This window comes from Callospermophilus lateralis, chromosome 19 (assembly GCF_048772815.1).
Source record: "Callospermophilus lateralis isolate mCalLat2 chromosome 19, mCalLat2.hap1, whole genome shotgun sequence".
Lineage (NCBI taxonomy): Eukaryota > Metazoa > Chordata > Mammalia > Rodentia > Sciuridae > Callospermophilus > Callospermophilus lateralis.
The window spans coordinates 33,132,110-33,155,454 of NC_135323.1; the positions used below are offsets into that span (position 1 = coordinate 33,132,110).

A 23,345-nucleotide genomic window follows, 5' to 3' on the forward strand; every position below is an offset into this window, starting at 1 on the left:
GGCCATCCAGCTGTTTAGTCCTGGTCCTGCCTGGAGAGGGAATGCCCATGGCCCTCGAAGGAGGGCTGGGAGCGGCTTATCAGCCTCCTTATATAAGAGAGAAACTTGTAAAGTTTAGCAGACTGGATGTAACTGATTAGCAGCATTTTTTAAGTGTGAAAGTTCTCCAGTTAAGGGCTGGGGGTGTGGCTCAGTGATGGAGTGCTTGCCTCACACATGTGAGGTCCTGGGTTCGATCCTCAGCACCACATAAAAATAAATTAACAAAATAAAGATATTGTGTCCTCTATAACTAAAAATATATTTTTAAAATGTTCTCCAGTTAAAATACTCACCATTCTGGGATAAGAAGGCCAGCCCTTTTCCTGAAGGTTTAAAATTCATTTTCGAACATTTGTCATCACTTAGAGACTTCTTGATCTTGGGCTTTTCCATTAAAACAACAACAACAAAGTAAAATATTACTTCAGCATCATCATGGACTATAAAACTAGTTTTCTACATCATAAGTAATTAGAAAATTCCTAATAAGGCCATTCTCAGCTAAATTTGACCTTTTTTGGAGGGTGGAGATACCAGGGATTGAATGCAGGGGCACTCAACCACTGAGCCCCATCCCTAGCTCTATTTTATATTTTATTTAGAGACAGGGTCTCACTGAGTTGCTTAGCTCCTCACTTTTGCTGAGGCTGGCTTTGAATTTGCAATCCTCCTGCCTCAGCCTCATCAGTGTGACCTTGGCATCACTTAGACCTCATCAGTATGAAGAAGGCTTGTGGTGACAGATGCACATTCTGGGGACAGGCTGCACGGTACAAACCCAGCTCCACCATTCACTGGTTACGAGATCATGGACATAATCTTTCAGTGCCACAGTCCTCTCCTGGAGGTAAGAGGACCTTAAGGTCATTTGGGGCATTAAGTGAGCTGACACCTGGGAAGTGCTTGGCATCTGGCAAGGCCCCCATAAGCATGAGCTGCTGCCATTTGCTTGCTAGAATCTCCCTTTCCTCATCAGCAGGTGAGTGCTTGTAAGACAGGCGTTCTGTCTCCTGCCGGCCACAGCTGTGTCAATGTGACATGGTGGGCTGTAAATACAAACCTCTGATTTCCTTAATCTCATATCAGGGAAGAATCCTAACTTGCTTGAAGATGACTTGGTGTTGCTAAAGGTAACGACGTCAGACTCGTGGCTCGTGACTACACTTGGACTCCTGTTGTGGATGCTCTAAGCAAGGACAAGCACAGAGGGTTTCCAGCTTCCAGGGAGATATGTGCACACACATTCACATGTGTTTTTCTAACAAGGTATAACTGGCTTTCCTCCCCCACTAGGCAACCACTGTTTTGCTTTCCATCACTACACATTGCTTTGTACTTTACAGAATTTTATATAAATGTCATCACACAGTGTCCATCCTTTTTGCCTGGATTCTTTCACCCAGCATAAATTATTTTGAGATTCATCTGTGTTGTTATTTTCTCACTGAGTCATGCCCCACTGGTCTGGATATAAAAATGTCTTTAGCTAGGTGGGCAATCTGAAGATTTTTGACTATTGAACTTGTTTTATGGCCACCTGTTAGGTGTGAGGCAGTATCTTACTGTGGTTTTGACTGGGATTTCACTAATGATTAGCAATGTTGATCATCTTTTCATGTGTTTATTGGCTATTTTTTTTTTTTTTTTTTTTTGGTAGCAGGGATGCTTAACCACTAAGCCACATCCCCAGCCTTTTAAAATTTTATTTATTTTTTTTGTTTTTGAGACAGGACCTTGTTAAGTTGCTAAGGATGGCTTTGAACTTGCAATCCTCCTGCCTTAATTTCCTGAGCCACTGGGATTACAGGTATGCACCACTCACCTGGCTATTTGTATACCTTCTGTGGAGAAATGCATATTCAAGTTCTCTGCCCATTTTTTTTTTTAACTGGGTGGGTTTTGTTGCTGCTGTTGTTTTCGCTATCGAGTTTTAGAAGTTTTCTGTGTATTTCATATGTGTTGTGACCTTTTTTTTAAGTTGTAGATGGACACAATACCTTTATTTTATTTATTAATTTTTATGTGGTGCTGAGGATGAAACCCAGTGCCTCACACATGCTAGGCAAGTGCTCCATCCCTGAGCCACAACCCCAGCCCCTGTGTTGTAACCCCTTAGAGGATATATGGCTTGTAAATACTGTCATCCCTTACCCATAGGCTAATAATGTCTGATGCACAGAATTTTTCAATGTACACAGTTTATAGGTTTTTATTTTTTAAGCAATCTAATAGTAGTAACCTTTGATACACCATCTTGTCCTTTCATTTCATTCTGCATTTATGATTTCTTGCAGAGTAGGTCTCATCATAACTTACCCACCTCAACTTTTGCTTATCTGTGAATTTCTTAATTTCTTACTCACTTTTAAAGTGAGTGACATAAGAATTTTGGTTGGCAGATTTTTATTTTAATGTTTTGAATGTATCAGCCCACTGTCTTCTGGCCTCCAACTATCCTCGGGGACCTGTTTAGCATTTTTTTTTTCATTTTTTTTTATTTTTTAAAGAGAGAGAGAGAGAGAAGAGGGAGAGAGAGAGAGAATTTTTAATATTTATTATTTAGTTTTCGGCGGACACAACATCCCTGTTTGTATGTGGTGCTGAGGATCGAACCCAGGCCGCACGCATACCAGGCAAGCGCGCTACCGCTTGAGCCACATTCCCAGCCCTGTTTAGCATCTTTTGTATACTCATATTTTTATGTCCTCATGTACTCATATTTTTTGCTCTGGCACAAGCTTTCTGCTCTTTTAAACACTACATACACATGACTGATAATGACATCAGATTTCCCAATGTTATCTAATCAGTATGCATGCTGGCTTCCATTATGATACTTTCACTACTGTGGCGAGGAGTCTCCTTCCTTGACCATTTCCAGGAAATACATTTTCCCTAACTTAAAAAAGCAAAACAAAGCAATATACACATTTCAAAACGTGAAAAGGCATAAATTTTAAGTTTTAAATTATTTCCTAGAAGGGTTCAAATGCCCAAGATAGTTTTATTTTTTGATTTTATTTTAGTTGTAGATGGACATAATACCTTTATTATATTTATTTATTTTTATGTGATGCTAAGGATTGAACCCAGTGCCTCACACATGCTAGGCAAGCCACAGCCCAGTCCCCCAAGATAGTTTTGATGGAGGTTTAGCCATTCCAGAATAAAACCATTCCTTGTTTGTAAATTCTAAGATTATGTTACCTGACTCATTACCATTTGAATACTTCCAATTTTGTTTCCAAACAGATCATCATATTGAGCATGTAAACAGGATTTATTCATTTGGTCAGGAACATAGCTGACTGCAAAGCATAAGAGAGCTTCAAAGAATTCCAGGAAAACCAGCTGAAATAGAAGAAAACATAGGGATGTCACTCATTCTGACACACCTAGAAGCAGACCAGAGATTGATTTGGGTGTTCATTTCTTATTCATTTTTCTGACATTGAAATATCCTTCTTTCTAATATTAATCTCTATTATTCTAACAATCAAAAATGTATATGTGGGTTGGGATTGTGGCTCAGAGGTAGGGCACTCGCCTGCCATGAGTGAGGAACTGGGTTCGATCCCCAGCACCACCTAAAAATAAAATAAACATATTGTGTCCACCTATAACTAAAAAAATAAATATTTAAAAAAATGTATATGTATATACACACAGAGACACAGTTTCATATATTTGGGTTCAGATTCTTTCAATCAGACCTTGGTTCTTGGTGTCCAAGGCAGAACAAACACCATTTGTGACACATCTTTACAAACCTCAAGTTCTAAGTTGCTGTCGACCCCATCATGTATGAAAGGATTGTCCTCTGCTATTACTGCCACAAATTTGGTTGCAGTTAATTCTTTATTTATCATCCTAAAGTCCTATAAAAGCAAAAACCAACCATGTCATAACTCTGCATAATTAATTATAAACAGGTATATATTTTAATGTCATGCACATCCTAGTGTTATATAACACTTTAAGAAAATATGCCAGAAATCAATATCTTAAAAACTATCATTGTGAAAAGCATTCTGGACTACCATTAGTATTTGCCTCTCTACCCCTTTTCTAATCTCTCTAAAACAACAAAGTATGATTTTTTCACACAGACACAGGACAGACAAAATGGAAGTTGGATGATCCAGGTTTAAAATATCAACACATTCCATGGGCTGGGCAAGCTGAGCTGCTGGCCCTGGCGAACAAGGCAAAGGCGCTCAGGGCGGGAGAGGCCAGTGTGCAGCTTGGGAAGGAGAGGTGCCACAGCAGCCCAGCTCAGGAAGTGGAGTGTGGCTGGTCCCCTCTCTACACTGAAGGTTTTCTCTCCACAAAGACTGGGTCAGAGAGAATTTGGGCAGAAAACACTTGGCTTCCCTTGAGTCACAGTGCTTTGCTGAAAAGATAGATTAAATGAAATGGGTCTTGATAAGGCCCTTCTCCCACACCCAGTTCTGCCCTTCACTCTGTCCTAAGGCTTGTGATAATCAGGCACCTGTGTCCCACGCAGGAGTCGGGAGACATCTTTTGGAAAACCCCAAGAGAAAAGCTCCATCAGCACTCACAGTTTGCAGCAGGGCAGGTTCCTGGCTGATCCCTCTACAGTGAAACCTACTCTTTGACAAGTGTCACCTAATAGCTTTAGAGCACTGCAGCCTTATATGTGTGTGACAGCCAAGGTTCACCACACATCTGAGGGAAAGGCTTACTGTAAACACCAAGGAACCAAACCAGACAGACAAAAAACAGCATTTGGAGGGAACAGAGGTATTCTGTAAGAACAGAGAAAAACCATTAAGCCTCCCCACTTCAAATCATGTCTTCAGTGGGATAAGAGATATTATGTCCATATTAAAATAAAAAACCCTGAATTGCTAGAATACTAATTCATTATTCTGAAAATTAATCAAGGAAAAAAATCAACCATTTCTCCCTCCCTTCCTGTATGGATTATATCTCAAGAGTACTCAATCAATGAAGTAAGTTCTTGAAAACTCACAGCTAATGAATGTACAAGAAATGACAGATTTGGAAAATTGCCATTGTATAGTCTCTTGTGAACTAATGGACATTAGTAATGACCACTGGGGGCTGCAAAGCCCCTAGACAGGGTTTATGGGAAACATTATAATAGACGATCACGCTGACACTGTATGACCCACTGATTAATCACAGCAACACTACAAGGAATCACTCTTGATGGGATGTAACAGGAAGGACACATACCACCTGTGGCTTGGTCACAAAATAAAAACCTGAATCTCATCAATCCCCTAATCCAGCCACTATCATGAAAGTGTGGGGAAAAGAAGAGAATGCCAGATGCCACCTCCTAAGAGCCACATCATTCTCTTCAGAGACAGTCCACAGTGCCTTTGCCAGGAGTATGAACCCTTGCTTGCCGCTCTGTGAGTCCCCCCTCTGAAATCCTTCATGTGGGAGCGTGAGGGCAGATGGCTGCAGATCCCCATGGATCACTTGGGGATCACTTGAGCCTCATGGTCACTTGGGTCCCATGGAACCCCCTCTACCACCAAAACCAGGATGTCTGACTTAGTCTGCAAGGACAGATGACCAAGTTTCTTCAATAATAAATGACCATGAAGAAAGGGGAAGGTAGATAAACAGGTATATAATATTCTAGCCCCCAAATCATATACCCTTAAAAATTATTTTCCTACAGTAAGACACTAAGTAATTGTCAGTTTTTCATAATGCATAGCACTTTAAAAATGCTAAGCACTCTATCATTAGTGTTCAATTTTCCCATCATTTGCATTCCCAAAATTTCAAGTATTGTGGAATAAAACTACCGTTAGTATAAGAACATTGCATAAATAAAGTCTCACTATTTTTCAAATTAACTTTTAAAAATCACTTTTCTGATGAGCATTCTTTTTTTTTCTTTTTGAGACAGGACTCGCTGTTGCCCACACTGCCTCCCCTCCCAAGTACCTGGGACCGCAGGCCATGGCACGGCGCCCCACATGAACAAATCTTCCTCCTGTCTTCCTTGAAAGGCAGGACTGCAGGAGTAAAGGTGCTGTCACCCAGGCCGTTCCCTCCCCTCACCTGTGGCACCGTCCCTGTATCTGGGCTTCCCACCATTACAGACCCTTTACATGACTCTCTTCTGCCAAAGGGGACTCAGTAAACATTCAGTGACCATGAAAATCCATCCCAAATCTTCACTTCATTACATATCACACCTAGAATACCTTTCCTTTAATTAATATAAAAATACCTATAAATAGAAAACCAACTTCAGAGACTTTGTTTTTCCTTGTGGTACTGGGGATTTAACCCAGAGGCACTCTATCACTGAGCTACATTCCCAGCCCTTTTTAAATTTTTATTTTATTTTTATTAGACAGGGTCTTGCTGAGGTGCCCACAGTGGTCCTGAATTTGTGACTTCCTGCCTGAGCCTCCCAAGTCGCTGGGATTATAGTGGTGTGCTACCATGCCAGGACCAGTTAAAGCCAATTTCAAACCTAAGTGGTATTAAACTTACTCTCAACATCCAGAGGAAGTGTCTCATCTTCATTGTAAGCTCATTGGGTGGAGCTGCATTTGGTCTGCAATAAGCTATGTAAATCTCCCAGCACTTATCAATGTAATTCATTGAGTAGAGTGTCCTCTGTTGCTCACTGAACAAAGTGCCTAAAATAGTGTAAAGGTAAAATTTTTAAGCTGATTCTAAGCCCAGAGCCTGAGTAAAAATGTAAAAGATCAGACATTGTGAAGTTCCTAAACTGCAAGGCTTGGGTTGTAAAGTAAGAGACCATTGATATGTTAAATTCCTCGGCTACCCCGGAGCCTTTGATCTCTGTAGCTGTTAGGACAATACCAGAGCTGCCCCAGTAAACATTCTCACTGACTCCTCTGGTGGTCTGATAACTTGGGACTTTGAGTCGCCTGGCACTAGGCACCACGGGCCCAGAACCAATCAGTTTAAATATCCCCCCCCCACACTTAAAAGTAACCAATCACCCCTGTCCAATCTGTTCCCTCCAGTAAATGTGCTAATCTTGACTCAGTTGTTGTTGTTCAATTTTCTCCTGTTGATTTGTTCTGATGTATGCAAAGGTCCCCCCCCCCCCAAAAGGTGTACTTAAACTCAGCTTAACCTCTGCTCTGGGCCCTGGGCTGCTCTTCCTTTTTGTGTGAGCCGGCCTGGGGACTCAGCACGCTAAACCGGATCCTAATAAACTCCCTCTTGCACATTGCATAAAGTTAGTCTCTTGGTGGTCTCTTCCTCCAACGCTTCGCCGGACCCTTACAATAGAACATTCCGAAAATGATTATAGAATTAAATTGTGAAGAAATGATAGCAAATGTAATCCTATTTTTCTTTTTCTTTCTTTTTCTTTTTTTTTTTATACTGGGGATTATACCCAGGGACACTTTACCACTGAGCTACATCCCCAGCCCTTTATATTTTTTTGAGATAAGGTCTCACTAAATTGCCCAGGCTGAACTCAAACTTTTGATCTCTGAGATCCTCCTGCCTCAGCCTCCTAAATTGCTGGGATTATAAGTATGCAACAGCACCTAGCCTGATCCTAATATTCTTATATTTACCTTTTACTTGGCAGGCATTTGGATGGATATTCTCAGTCATCAGTTTTGTGAAACACAAAAAGAGCGATGGACTTCTGCTTCTGTGATTAAAAATACCATAATTAGGCCTGGGGTTGTGACTCAGCTGTAGAGCACTTGCCTAGCATGTGCATAGCCCTTGGTTTGATCCTTAGCACCACATAAAAATAAATAAATAAAATAAAGGTATTGTGTCCAACTACAACTAAAAAATAAATATTAAAAAAAATATCAAATTACTCCTCACCCCAGAAGCTAGACCTTAACTCTTTTCTGGATTGTGGGCAAGATTTAATACTTCTAAAAAATACAGTATAAATAGAAAGGGGAGAAGGGGAAAATGTAAGTTTCAGTGGAAAAACTTGCCTGACGCCATTTAATCTGTGAGCCAGGTTAGCATCACTAGTAACAAGACACACCGACATCACACACTGCCTGTATGACATGATAGGAAGGGCAGTTCACTGCCACAGTGTTCTTCACCCAAATCCACGCCACAGTGTAATCAAGAGAAGATATCAGATGCCAACCAAAACCATGGGACATTTTACCAAATAACTGAGCAGCATTTCTTAAAATGTGAAGGTTATGAAAGACTAAGAGTCCAAGAAAGTGTCATAGATTAGAAGAGTCTGAGAAGACATGACAGCAAAATGAATTGTGGGATCCAAGATTAGATCCTGGAACAGAAACAACGAGAGGGGAAAAACTGGGGAAATCCTACTAGTATCTAGTTTAATTAATAATATTATAGTAACATCAATTCCTTACTTTTAATTTTTTTTGGGGGGGTACCAAAGATTAAACTCAGGGTCACTTGACCACTGAGCCACATCCTAGCCCTATGTTGTATTTTATTTAGAGACAGAGTCTCACTGAGTTGCTCAGTGCCTCACCATTGCTGAGGCTGGCTTTGAACTCAAGATCCTCCTGCCTCAGCCTTCAGAGCCACTGGGATTACAGCTGTGCAGCATCGCACCCAGTGATTCCTTACTTTTGATAAATGCATCATAACTACATAAGAGTCACCAGTAGGGAAATTTGAGTGAAGGATACACGGGAGCTTTACAGACTACTTTGGCAAGAACTCTGAAAACCTAAAATTATTTTTTAAGATAAAAAGTTAAAATATATATATATATATAAAATCACTTTTGCTCTAAGACAGACAGGAAATTATGACCTAAGAAGTAAGAGTTAGTTGTGTTATTTCTGAATAGAATTCCAAGAGCTATTTGAAATATTAAACAACTCAGATATGAAGGGTTTTCAAAGCCTAATCTAATATCTTATGGCTTTGTGGATGATATTTGTGGAAAAATTTTGGTCCTAGTCCTGCATTTCAAAGATATGTAAAAACACTGATTAACAGAGACAAGAGGACAGCACTGTAATTACAGCACAGGTGGGCTCCACGTCAGTCCCTCACAGGGATCCAAGAGTGGTACTTACTGAAAGTCTTTGTGATAAATGTGGTAAGCCAAGCGCAGCAGATAGTTCAAGAATGTTCTCAAAAGTATTGTTCTGAATGGAGAATGAATTTCTTCAACTGGTATATCACTGTTGGCTAAAATTTAAAAATTGGAAAGGATGTGTAATATATTCTAGAACCTTGAGCATTGAGAGCATTGAGATCAAGGACACAAGTTAATTGCTGGAACTCCTTTCCTGACTTTTGCCTTCCCTACTCTCTCAACATTTCTGAACTCGTTTGCAAGTGGCAGTGTGATACACTGTCCTCTAAACCCAAAGAAGTAAAGTACCTTGAATACTCACCACTTAATATCCTGTCCATATCAGCAAGAGTTATATTGTGGTGATGAAATTTGCAATCTTTTAGAAATCTCCAGAAGTGAAGCTTTGTCATCAGAAATGTATTATCTAGAGAGTGATCACATCCGAGGCTACTGTAGAAGCTATAGATTCTTCTTAATTCTGTAATGTTCCTTAAGACAGCAAATTCTACCTGAAAAAAGTCGGCCATGTATCTTAATCTTGCTTCATAGGAGGAACAGTAAAAGACAAAGCACCTGTTTTCTAAATCAAATGAGGACAGTATATGTAAAGAAAGCAGGTACTTCTTACCTGGGGGAGCTCAATGTTTTAATCTGCCTGTCACCCCCAGTCAATAAAATACCATTTCTGAACAGTAAAAAAAATCTAGAAAATGAAGTTCCTTTCACACTGCAATGTGATGGCATCCTGTCTCAATGGCAGCAATAAAATTCTATTGTCATTATTCCTCCTGAACATAGATGCAAAAATCCTTGTGACAAAATAATTGAGTCCATATGTAAAACAAATAATACATCAACACCAAGTCGAGAAATAAACGCAAGATATGCACCTTACGCAATTAGGAGGTATCGCTGAGAGAACCGAACCAAGGTGAAGAGAAATCCTAAAGCAGCAGCTCCTTGGAGGAGGTGCACTTGAACTGAACCTGGGAGAATGGAATGAGCAGTAGAATTTCACAGAGCAGGCACCCCAAGGAGAGGCTGGGCCTGGAACAGACAGTGGTTGGGGTGGGGGGGCTCCAGGAACACCAGGAGGGCTTGCAGTGAAGCAGTCATCCCCTTCTGCCCAGCCCATCCTGGGACAACCCCAGATCTGCCCAGAGGCTGCTGGGAGGATTCAGTGAATTGAAGGCATTTGGGACCATGCCCAGAGCCAAGTGCGACTCTGCAGCAGCAAACCAGTGTTTTGTGGGTCATGGTGAGGAGGAGAGGACTGACAGAGGCAGGCTGGAAAGGGGCTGATGTCAGATCATGTGACAAAGGCGACCGTTTGAGGGAGAACTGGTAGCTCAAAGGCTCAGAGGACCACGGCCTATTTGCTTTAGCTTGTTCTGGTCGAAAATAGAATAATCCAGAACCTCTACTCAGATACCCACCTTTTGACAGAATGCCAATTATAGATAATAAACACATATACTTGTGAAGAAAATCTTAAACCCAAATTGAGAGAGATTCTAAAAAATAACTAAGCAGTCCTCTTGAGAGGTCTCAAGGTCATGAAGACAGTGGAAAATGAAGGAGCTGTCACAGGTTAGAGGGTTAAGGACACAGACAACCCAGTGCAACATGGGGTCAGGTTGAATGCCAGAACAGAAAGAGGACATGAGGAGAAAAACTGGTAAAATTCTGCCCTAGAAGTTGGTAGTGGGGCAACAGTGTTGCTGTAACGCTCATTCCTGGGGTCTGTCCACTGTACCATGGTCACGCACGATGGTACATTAAGGGAAGCTGAGAGGAAAGATATATGGAGACCACAATTTTTTCAACTCTCAAGTCTAAAATCAGCTCACAATCAAAAGTAAAAAGTAAGTTAGAGAAAATTCACTAAATTTCAATACATCTATCATGAAATATTATAGTCATTAAAAATATTTAAATGTATTCCCTGAGTGTAGAATCACAGGATCCTTTACTTTCTGTGTCATATTTCCATAATGTTTGAATTTTTGGTAAGAGCATGTGTTCCTTTTGTGATTATGATATAGTCAAGATATTTTTAAATCTATAAGTTGCATAAGACCCACATATTTGACAGAACTCCAAAGTGTAAAATGGTATAATAATAACATAAGAGAATTTATATATATTACATTATTATAATATAAGAGATTAGGGAGAGAATAATGTAAACAATATGATCATACCTTTCTTGGTAAATCAGTATATATTATTCACCTAAAAATTATATTGTAGGAGCACATCTTATGGCACTGAATAGCTAGCTTTAAATTCCATGTGAAGACAAAGATTTTGTGAATGGAATAATTCTAGTTCTATCTATGAACATTAAAAATTGGAAAGAGGCAGCTCAGGAGACTGAGATAGGAGGATCGCAAGATCAAAGCCAGCCTTAGCAACAGCGAGGTGCTAAGCAACTCAGTGAGACCCTGTCTCTAAATAAAATATAAAACAGGGTTGGGAATGTGGCTCAGTGGTCAAGTGCCCCTGAGTTCAAGCCCCAGTACCATCCCCCCAAAAAAAAATTGGAAAGAGGGAGCTGGGCTTGGTGGTATACGCCTGTAATCCCAGTGACTTGGGAGGTGTTAAAGCAGGAGGATCACAAGTTCAAGGTTAGCCTCAGCAATTCAGCAAGACTCAGTCTCTAAAAAAATAAAAAGGGTTAGGGATTTAGCTCAGTGGTAAAGCATTCCTGGGTTCAGTCCCCCAGTACACCCCCCCAAAAAAATTGGGGGGAAAGAGGGTCACAAGATTTTATTGGGATGAAAGCCTCTTTTACTTTTTCCTTATCTGCTTTCTACATTTTCCACTTCTGAAATTAGGGAATGTGATGAAGACTCCTATTTTTTTATTTTTATTTTTTTAGTTGTTGATGGACCTTTATTTTATTTATTTTTATGTGGTGCCTCACCCATGCTAGGCAAGCACTCTACCACTGAGCCACAACCCCAGTCTGAAGACTCATATTTTTAACACGAATCTTGCAGTAGAATTTTGATTCTGGGAGCCTGAGTTACAGTGATGGCCTTGGAACCCAAAATAGGAGGAGAGGAGATGAAGTGAGGCATCTTCCTGAGGCTCAGAGAACCAGGAGCCAGAGGAAGTAGCGATGAGGAAGAGGAAAGGGCAAAGATGCTTTGCAGCGCAGAGGCTGGCTAGTTCTTGAAGTAACATCTTCAACGAGAGTTTCTGGAGGAAGCATGCCGGTCCCCAGTCTAAGCAGGGGTTGTGGTCTAACTGGTACCTGGTAGCTATAATTTTCCAGACAGTTATCTGTCTCTAAAGACTTCTCAATTTCCAGTGATTTCTAAGGGCCTGAAGTTCTCCTGAGTCCTAAAAGTCTGCAATAATGCAGAGCAGAATTAGCGTCCCACCGAGGGAGGTGGCTACAGTCTTGGCCTTCAAACTGACCTGAGTGTGGGGGTGATGTGACTTTCAGTTTCCCTGAACTCAGGGAAACTGAATCCCTCCCTGTGGGCTTCCATTTTCTCACCAGCCTGCTCACTCACAGGGCTGCCTTGCAAATTAAACAAGATGATCTACTTAAAGCTTGTTATGCGTGTGTATAGAAGACACTCGGACAAATGGCAGCAATCACCAGCTCTAGCGTACCAGGACTGTGGAGATTCTGTTATTTAAATCTACAACATAAATTTATAGAATAAAAAGGTTTCTACCTGCTTTTTTTCTTCTGCTTGGTTTTCCTTAGGATACATGTTCAGCAGCAAATTTAGGTCCAGTTCAATGCCTGATCCTAACACAGAACGACTTTTACTGCCATCAAGCTTTCTGATAATTTCTAGCAAATGATGAAGACAAATAAAGGGAATAATTAAGAAAAACAATGTTAAAAGTTTTCACCATTATGTCAAAATGTTTTCAACTGAGTAAATGATCCTACCAGCACTATCAGAAGATTTGCGTTGCCTGTCTATTTGGGCATCATCTACGGGCAGGTCCAGGTAACTTATAAATTCAACTTCAAGATCTGGAAACTGTGCTATGTGGTCATTGAAAAATGGGCCTTCATACACGCGCCCATTCTTGAAAGTCAATCGACCCTACAGGTAGAAAACAACATTTTGCAGTTTGGAAAATGTTTCCTTGGGGGAAAAAAACATTGGTGGATGCACATCAAAGGCTCTTTCGAGGGTTTGGAGTTGAGGATTTTTTTGGTGTTGTTCTTGTTGTTGGTGGTGGGGTTCTTTTTTTGTTGTTGTTGTTTTGTTTTGTTTTTGGTACTGGAATTGAACTAAGGGGCACTCGACCACTGAGCCACATCCCTAGCCCTATTTTGTATTGTATTGAGAGACAGGGTCTCACTGAGTTGCTTAGTGCCTCACCGTTTTTGAGGCTGGCTTTGAACTCTGGATCTTCCTGCCTCTGCCTCCTGAGCTGCCTGATGGAGCTATTTGTTTTGAAGCTGCTGCATACAGCCTGGCTCCTAGGGTATCATATCTCTGTGTAAATCCTCTTTTCTCCTCTTCTTCCTGCTGCTTCTTCCCTCCTTTACTCCTCCTTCTCTCCTCTTTCTATACCTACCCCAGAACCTCTCCCCAACTATAAGCCCCTCTTCATCACAGAATGGGTCTTATTAAACTATGCACATGACCAGCATAGTGCCCAGGGCACAAGAGGTGCTTCCTGCTGCTTGTCAAAGTTCAGTTACTGATTCAGAGGTGAGAAAATGATGCAGTTCAGCTCTGTGAAATGAAAGACATTTATAGAAGGATTCAGGGAAAAGAATTTATTTTCTTCTACTTAGTGTGGCACATGGGTGTGAAGTCTTGAACCACAGCAGCTATCCTGCAGTCATGGGGAAAGGACAACACAAGAGTGAAGCTGACATGGGGGCAGATGATGTGGACAGACGAAAGGAAATCCTGATATCAAAAAGTCACCGAATCAAACCAACCTAAGCCCACATTCACATTAGTCTTTATTATATATGGCACATCAAACTAGATTGTCTGATACTTTGCAACCCAAACCATCCTCACACACATACACACACTCATGAAACAAACTAAATAACCTCTAAATATTCAGGAAATAGAAAACATGTCAAAAATATTTTAAAATTTATGTAACCACCTTAACAGTAAATTATCTATGCAAAATCGATAATGCAATTTACTGGCCACAAATGATTCACGTTTTACTGCATTTCAGTTGCTCTGTGTAATGCTTCAGATATAATCTTCCCGGGACCCTCACCATGCCGTGTTTTTTATTGGAAACCCATTCTCCCGCATACATGGCTCCACTAGCGTAGTAAAACTTTCCATGTCCATGACGACATCCGTTCACAAACTCTCCTATGTATTCATTTCTTAAAGGATACTGGGAGTTGGGGATTCTCTTGAGAAACCATGTGTGTGTTCCAAAGCCATTCTGAAAAGAAAGTGAGATGCCATCAGAAATGCTCAAAAGACTTCCTCCTTTTACCTGAATTCATTTGAAATTAAGACAGATACAGTGATAACTTGGAGGACATGAACTTTGGAGCCACACAGACTAGGTTCAATATCAGCTCAGCTACTTACTAACCAATCTTTTTGCCTAAGACAAATTATGTAAGCCTTTAAGGGTCAATATCCATTCATAATAAAAACTGTAAGGAAATTGAGAATTAGCTGGGCACGGCAGCTAATGTGTATCCAGCATCTTAGGAGGCTGAGGCAGGAGGATTGTAAGTTCCAGGCTAGCCTCAACAACTTAGCAAGGCCCTAAGCAACTTAGTGAGACCCTGTCTCAAAATAAAACACAAAAAGAATTAAAATAATAAGAAGAATAATTATTAAAGAGAGCTTCCTGAACCAGAAAAGGGCATCTATGAAAAATCTACAGCTAACATCAACCCTGATGAAAGACTGAATTCTTTCCTAGTAGGATCAAGAATGGTATAAGGATTTCTGTACCTCTATCATACAGGATGTCCTACCTTGCCAGGTAATACAATAGTAAAAGGGAAAACTCCAGACAGATTAGAAAGACAATATAAAGTTGACTGTACTTGCAAAGATGATTGCCTATATAAATACCACCAAAGAACCTACAAAAAAAGTGAAGCTATTATGTGAGTTTAACAAGGTCCCCATTACCAAATTAACATATATTAGAAAATTCAAGTTTTATGAACCTGATACCAAAGTTTTTCTCTTCTGTGCAGGAAATCCATCATTTGTTTCTTTCTTTCTCTTGCCTTTTCCCCAGTACTGGGGATTGAAGTCAGGGGTGCTTTACCACTGAGCCACATCCAAAGCCTTGTTTTATCTTTTTTACATTTAAAATAAATTTTTCCACTTTTCCATTTTTTATTGGCTCTTTTTAGTTATACATAACATTAGAATTCATTTTGACAAAACTAAAAAAGCACGGAATATAATTTGTTCTAATTCAGTCACTAGTACTTCCTTTTCTCTCCTCTTCTCCCCCCGGTTCCCTTCCCCTCCACTGATGTTTCTGCTATTTTTAGTTGTTTGGGTTTTTTTTATTTTTTCTTTTCCAAATATTTATTTTTTATTTTTTCACAATATCTTTATTTTGTTTTTATGTGGTGCTGAGAATCAAACCCAGTGCTTCACGCATGCTAGGCGAGAGTACTACCACTTAAGCCGCATCCCCAGCCCCTGTTTGGGGTTTTTTTATTTTTGTTTTTTAGTTACTATTTTATGGATGTACATGATGATGATATTCACTATGTTATATTCATATGTGCACACTGGAAAGTTAGGTCAGATTCATTCTTCCCTTAACCCTCCCTTCTTCCTCTTCCTTAATTCCCTGCATCTTTATTTTTATTTATTTTCTCGGGGAACTACTGAGGATTGAACTCAGGGGAACTCACCCACTGAGCCACCTCCCCAGGCCTATTTTATATTTTATTTAGAGACAGGGTCTCACTGAATTGCTTAGCATCTCACTTTTGCTGAGGCTGGCTTTGACTTGCAATCCTCTTGTCTCAGACTCCTGAGCCACTAGGATTACAGGCATGTGCCACTGCGCCTGGCTGATCTTTTATTTTGGTGGAGTACCTCCGTTTCCCTTCTTCTCCCTCCTCCCCTTATTTTGGACAGGCTTCTGCAGACCAGAGGAAACATTCGACCCTTGACTTTATGAATCTGGCTTATTTCACTTAGCATCTTGTCCTCCATTCTATCCATTTACCAGCAAATGCCATAATTTCATTCTTCTTTATGGCTATATCCATTGTGTATATGTACATTTTCTTTATCCATTCATCTGTTGATCCCACAACTTGGCTATTATGAATTGTGCTACTACAAACACTGATGTGGCCATATCACTATAGTATGCTGATTTTAGATATTTTGAATATGTACCAAAGAGTGGGATAGCTGGGTCAAATGGTAGAGATTTTTGAGGAATATGCATATTTCTTTCCAGAGTGGTTGTACTAATTTGCAGTCCCTCCAACAATGTATGAGTGTAACTTTTTCTCATATCCTTGCCAACACATTATTACTTGTTTTTTTTTTTTTTTTTTTGGTACCAGGGATTTAACCCAGAGGCACTTTACCACTGAGCCATATCCTCAGCCCTTTTTATTTATTTATTTAAAATAGTCAATGGACCTTTATTTAACTTATTTATTAAAATATTTATTCTTGGGCTGGGGATGTGGCTCAAGCGGTAGCGCGCTCGCCTGGCATGCATGCGGCCCGGGTTCGATCCTCAGCACCACATACAAACAAAGATGTTGTGTCCGCCAAGAACTAAAAAATAAATATTAAAAATAAATAAATAAATAAATAAAAATAAAATATTTATTCTTAAGTTTTTTTTTTTTTTTTTAAGGTGGATACAACATCTTTATTTTACATTTACGTGGTGCTGAGGGTTGAACCCAGTGCCTCGTGCATGCTAGGCGAGCACTCTACCACTGAGCCACAACCCCAGCCTCTATTTTATTTATTTATTTATATGTGGTGCCAAGAATCAAACCCAGTGCCTCACATATACCAGACAAGCACTGTACCACTGAGCCACAACCCCAGTCCTTTTTAGTTTTGAGAAAGGATCTCACTAACTTGCTTAGGGCCTCACTTAATTGCTGAGGCTGGCCTGGAACTTGTGATCCTCCTAGCTCAGCCTCCCAAGTCACTTGCATTACAAGAATGTGCCACTGTGCCTGGCTACTGGTATTCTTGATAACTGACATTCTAATTGGAATGAGATGAAACCTCAGGGTAGTTTTTGATTAGCATTTCCCTGAATGCTAGAGATGTTGAACGTTTTTCCATATATTTTTTTTGTCATTTGTATTTCTTCTTTTGAGAAGTGTCTTGTTTAGTCCTTTTGCCCATTTACTAATTGGGTTATTTGGTGGTAAGTTTCTTGAGTTCATTATATATTCTGGATATTAGTCCCTATCTGAGGAGTAGGTGGCAAAGATCTTTTCTCATTCTGTAGGTTCTTTCTTCACACTTTGCTGTGCAGAAGCTTTTTAATTTGATGCCATCCCACTTATTGATTTTGGGGTTTGTTTCTCGTGCTTTAGGAGTCTTCGTAAAGAAGTCAAGCCCTGTGCCAACATGTTGGGGGTGTCGGGCCTATGTTTTCTTCTAGCAGTTGCAGAGTTTCTGGTCTAATTCCTAAGGGGATCAAGGTTGACTTCTGTGCAGGGTGAAAGACAGGGGTCAAGTTCCATTCTTCTATATATGGCCCTTTTTATTTTTTATTTCAAGACAGAGACTCACTAAGTTGCCCAAGCTGAACTTGAACTTGCAATCCTCCTGCCTCAGCCTCACAAATTGCTGGGATGACAGGGATGTGTTACCACATCTGGCTGAAAATCCAACATTTCTAAAGTACAAATAATAGTCCCTGCCCTTACAGGAGCCACCTGAATTTATGAAGTTGCCAATGGCAGAATCTAGCTTGTGTGTGACACTATTAGAGAACACTAAATAATAAAACAGCAATTAAAAAAAATACAGTTGAGACCAGTAAAGAATATTTTGAGTTTATAAATTCAGCAGAGCTTAAATTTTAGATAATTGAACAATATCATTCAAATACCAGGGCTAAAGATGAGTACAGCATCGCTGTGGGTGTGCCACGCCAAGATGGCCCAGTCCTACCTGGACTCCCCTCTCCCAGGAGCCGGTATACTCCTCATTTGTCGTCAGCCATCTCATCTTGCCTTCCCCGTGGCGCATATTGTCTTCCCACTGGCCTTCATATATGTTTCCAGATTTGTAACTGGAACAAAATAAACCAACAGGCAGCAAGCAGTGACAGAAATCCAGCCCTGGGACCCCAACACTCTTCACTGTGCTGAAGTCCAGGAGGTGGGCATGTGGTCAGTAAAAATTATCATCTTAGGGAGCAGAATAAATCACTTTATTAAGCCCACTGATATTAAGGTGACAAAGTAGGTAAGAAAGGTTTTTACATGTTTTAGAAATAATTCCCTATCATATGATGACTAGTTAATATCTGTGCCTAAATATTTTAATCATTTTATTAAAACATTAAAAATCCTTTTAGTAAAATATTAGATTCTACATCTGAATCCAAAATCAAGCAAATGTGTCATCATTCTTCAGAAAACATACAACAAATAATGAAGACTGATGATTAATACAAAGAACATAGAAAGGCAGTTTCTACCTAACTGAATCAGTATGTTTAATGTTATTTTTCTAAAATTTTTATGGAATGTTTTCTTCACTTTGAGATTAATTTAAATATTCCACCTGCTTCGACAGAAAATGTATCCTCTATAATTTCTGCACCTTATCTGTAGGCTAAGTGAGAGTTATTTGGGTCCACACACACTTTTTCACCTACACCCCAAACGTGGCAGTGATTATACCTACCATCTTATTCCCCAGCCCTTTTTGATGTTGTAGACCCAATCTCCCTCGTACCAAGAGGTACCCTCCTGATTGTAATAAATGGAGCCCTAAAACGAATAATATCATGTTTTAAAATTCCAAGCTTCATAACATACTTTTTTAAATGTAAAGATAAAAAATATATAAACTTATAAAACTACACAGAAGACAATGTCACACTTCACATGAGACACAGAAGCTATTAAATTTTCTATTTTACAATCACAAAAATGGCACAGCAAGGGCGAATGAGATATCACAAACCAATTATCCCTTAATAACAAAGTGCCACATTAAGGCAGGAATGAGTGCACTCATTGTATTCATTAACTCTTAGTCACAGCCCTGGAGAACCCCATTTTTTTGGTGCACCTTCCTCATAACTGGAGGTCACTCTTTCACATACCAAAGCCATTTTGTTTTACCCATTTTGACATCTTACCCATTTTGTTGCCTCTGTGTATGAGCAACATGCAGTAAGCTTCCTTTGATGATTCTTGCAAGGCAATGGTTCATGCCACTCTGCAGTGTGTTTGGATCTATGCTGAATGGCCTCTAGTTACCTCGTGGCTATTTATCCCTGAGTGTGTGTCAAATCATGCACACACGTGTACAGATACACACAAGCAATTTTTCTTTTTAGTTGTAGATGGACACAATACATTTATTTATTTATTTATATTTAAATTATTTATTTATTTTTTTTAGTCATACATGACAGTAGAATGCATTTTGATATATAATACATACATGGAATGCACATACATCAATCATATTGTCTATTCTATTCTGCTGCCCTTCCTATCTTCCCTACTCCTCCCCTCCTCTCCATCCTTTCTCTCTATCCACTCTAATGTGACACACTTTTTTTTCTTTTTCTCATTACAACATCATATATGTATTCTGTATAACAATGAGGTTCTCCTTCCATCTTCTGTGCAACTCCCCTTCTCCCTCTTTTTCCCTCCCACCTCTCTTCTCTATTTAGTGGTAGTCTTCTTCTCATGCTCTTCCTCCCTATCCCATTTTGAGTCACCCCCCTTATATACTTACAGGGACACAGCCACATCAATGTTTATAGCAGCACAATTCACAATAGCTAGAATGTGGAACCAACCTAGATGCCCTTCAATAGATGAATGGATTTTTAAAATGTGGCATTTATACACGATGGAATATTACTCAGCACTAAAAAATAATAAAATTATGGCATTTGCAGGCAAATGGATGGCATTAGAGCAGATTATGCTAAATGAAGTTAGCCAATGCCTAAAAAACAAATGCCGAATGTCTTCTATTTTATTTATTTTTATGTGGTGCTGAGGATGGAACCCAGTGCTTCACACATGCCAGGCAAATGTTCAAGCCCTGAGCCAAACTCCAGCCCTCTCTTTCATTTATTTATTTATTTTAGTACTTGGGATTGAACCCAGGGATACTTTGCCACTGAACCACATCCCCAGCCTTCTTTTTTATTTTGAGACTAAATTGCTGAGGGTTCTCAATAAGATGCTGAGGTCTAAGTTGCTAAAGTTGGGCTCTGACGTGTGATCCTCCTACCTCAGACTCCTGAGTTGCTAATTATAGACCTGTATATACAAGCCCAGCAGTTTTTTTTTTTTAATCTTCATTATCCAGCTACCTTGCTCCTTTCTTGAAGCCATCCAGGTACTTCTGACTAGAAGTCACTATCTCCAAATCTCCAGTCTCAACTGACTTGCTATGAGCTTAAGAAATACCCATAACATCACGTAAGAGAAAGAAAAGCCTGAACAGAGCAGGAGGGCTGAGGTGGAATTTTGAGAGCCTGTGAGGGAAAGCCAGGTGCCAGGTGTCACGTGGATGCAGCCATGCAGCCCTGGCTCACCCCCTCCCCCTCCTACTCTCCTGGTCTGTGTCCCTTAAGGAAGAAGGTTGGACTAGATCCCTAATCCCTCTCAAACTCACTCTGTTTTGCTTTTGGGTTTTTTGTTTATTTGAAGTGCTGGGGATCAAACCCAGGGCCTTGAACATTTGAAGCAAGTAGTCTACTGCTGAACTACATCTCCAGCCCCATTTTCAACTTAAAACCTAGATATTCCTTTGTGCATGGACTTGGCAAGGCCTTTGGGGGAACTTCCAGTAGTTGGCACATGTCTCATGGAAGGACTCCTTCGGTTTTAGTCCATCTGGTTGTTCCACTTAAAAGGAAAACAGCAGACAGACCAGGCCCCTTCTGGAAACAGGTCAGAAGCTGGAATTTAATTATCGGTGTTGTTCAGATAAAAAGACTCATAGAGCCAGAATTCTCCAAGGTTTCTCAGAGCTGTTCACAGATCTGCTTCTGTGCTCTGCTTTTTCATATAGCACTACTTGAGGGACCGGCACTGATTTCTGTGGAGCTTCTAATAATGTGCCAGACTCATTACATTTACTTCTATGGGTCTTAAAATAAACCAGGGTATTTGCCTTATCTTAGTAGGCAGTCATAAAGTATAAGAAGGAAAAGGAAGGGGCTGGGGCTGGGGCTGGGGCTCAGTGGTAGAGTGCTCGCCTAGCACATATGAGGCCCTTGGTTCAATCCTCAGCACCACATATAAATAAAAAAATAAAGGTGTTGTATCCAACTACAACTAAAAAATAAATATTAAAAAAAAAGAAGGAAGGAAGGAAAAGAAAAGGAAATAACAAGAGTCTCCCATTGTTTAAGAAACCATGGGTGAATGTTGTACGATCAAGGACTTGGGAATAATACCCTCTCAAATTACATTTTCCAACCTGTTAATGTTCAGCTAGTGAGGATTATAATGGTACACTTTTCTTACATATTTTCTAAAACCTACAAGATTTTAAAATTCTAAAAATTGCTGAATTTTATCAACCTACACAAAAGCAAAACAATAATTCCAAAAATAGCAACCGTAGTTAAAAATGAATATGCTCTGCATTGCTGTTGGAGGTATAAAGGGGTGCAGCTGTTGTGGAAAACAGTTTGGTGGGTCCTTAAAACATTAAACATAAAGTTACCAAATGACCTAGCAACTCCACTTTTGGGTAAATGCCCCCCAAAATTGAATATGAGTACTCAAATCCATCCACATATATTCACAGCTGCATTGTTCATAATAATCAAGACGAAAATAGCCCAAATGTCCATTAACAGATGAATGGACACATTATGATCAATTCTTACAATGGAAGATTACTCAGCCATTATAGAATGAAGTACTGCCACATGCTAGGACATGGATGAACCTCAAAAACATGCCAAGTGAAAGCAGCCTGACACAAAGGTCACATGTCATATGATTCCATTTATATAAAATGTCCGGCAGACCCATAGTGACAGAAAGCAGATGAGGGACTACAAGGGTACATGGAAAGGCAGCAATGGTGAGCAACTACCTAATGGGCAAGGGATTTTATTTTTGGGTGATGAAAATGTTTGAGACTAGACAGTGGTGATGGTTGCATAACATTACGAATGGACTTAGTGACACCAAACTGTGACTTTAAAATAGTTAATTTTATGTCATGTGAACACCCCCAACACTTCCCACCCACCATGTCTGCATAGCCTGTGCACAGATGGTACCTCCACCCACCTTCCCGTGTCTCTTGCCTTGGCACCAGTGGCCGACGTAGGACACAGGCTGTGTGCTGCACTTGAACATCCCAAATCCGTTCCTCATGCCGTTCACCACTTCCCCTTCATACATGCTGCCATCTGGCCAAGTGTACACGCCATGGTTCATAGGAATGTTCTTCACAAAATCCCCCTAAGGCAAAATGTCTGTAAGGGGGATGAGAAGGTGGCAGTGCAGGGCCCTCTTATCCTATGGGCTGTTGGAGACCAAACCCCTGATGCTGCCCCTGCCCCTCTTCCATGGGAAGCTGGACATGCCCCTAGCTTCCTCTCTTCTCCCTCCTCTGCATTCCCTGTTCTCTCTCACCTGATCCTCCTCTGTAAGGAAGTGCAGGGAGAATAAAGTATGAGGAAAGCTGTGTAGACAAAGCTCCAGGGGGTGAGCAGGTGATATATGGTAAAGAGGCAGCTGCCAGCCCTGCCCTTGGGACTTCAGATTCTTTACGCCTGCCTAGAAGTAGGTTCATTCCCTGTTCTCTCCAGATGTGACACAGTGATTGATCACCAGTGGAAACTCCTCCTTCTATCTGTGGTCATCACAATGTACTGCAGGACATCTTTAGAGAATCTGCCCTGCGTGGACTGGGATGTCTGCTGGGCACAGTACTATTCACCATGGCTTAGGCCAACAGATTCTCTTCCAGGAATCTGAACTTACTGGATGTTGCCATCATCGAGGAGAGAACACAGTGCTGCCTGATTGGCCACTAGCCAGATGCTACCGCCTGGTCTCCCTGCC

The 23,345-nt window shown here is 40.4% G+C and overlaps 1 protein-coding gene across 1 annotated transcript in view; it reads right to left on the bottom strand.

Moving 5' to 3' along the window:
* The window catches only part of Rsph10b (radial spoke head 10 homolog B), a 49,685-nt gene that overhangs the window by 15,837 nt on the left and 10,503 nt on the right, over nucleotides 1-23,345 (bottom strand). Inside the window, exons 4-17 of the mRNA XM_076840540.1 lie at nucleotides 22,566-22,739; nucleotides 18,964-19,049; nucleotides 18,223-18,343; nucleotides 14,333-14,509; nucleotides 13,017-13,176; nucleotides 12,793-12,914; nucleotides 9,417-9,606; nucleotides 9,093-9,207; nucleotides 7,623-7,702; nucleotides 6,553-6,701; nucleotides 3,813-3,920; nucleotides 3,250-3,393; nucleotides 1,103-1,228; nucleotides 336-426 (exon numbers count right to left, since the gene is read on the bottom strand). Coding sequence (XP_076696655.1) covers nucleotides 336-426; nucleotides 1,103-1,228; nucleotides 3,250-3,393; nucleotides 3,813-3,920; nucleotides 6,553-6,701; nucleotides 7,623-7,702; nucleotides 9,093-9,207; nucleotides 9,417-9,606; nucleotides 12,793-12,914; nucleotides 13,017-13,176; nucleotides 14,333-14,509; nucleotides 18,223-18,343; nucleotides 18,964-19,049; nucleotides 22,566-22,739 — 1,843 coding nt within the window. The remainder of the gene's footprint in view (nucleotides 1-335; nucleotides 427-1,102; nucleotides 1,229-3,249; nucleotides 3,394-3,812; nucleotides 3,921-6,552; nucleotides 6,702-7,622; nucleotides 7,703-9,092; nucleotides 9,208-9,416; nucleotides 9,607-12,792; nucleotides 12,915-13,016; nucleotides 13,177-14,332; nucleotides 14,510-18,222; nucleotides 18,344-18,963; nucleotides 19,050-22,565; nucleotides 22,740-23,345) is intronic.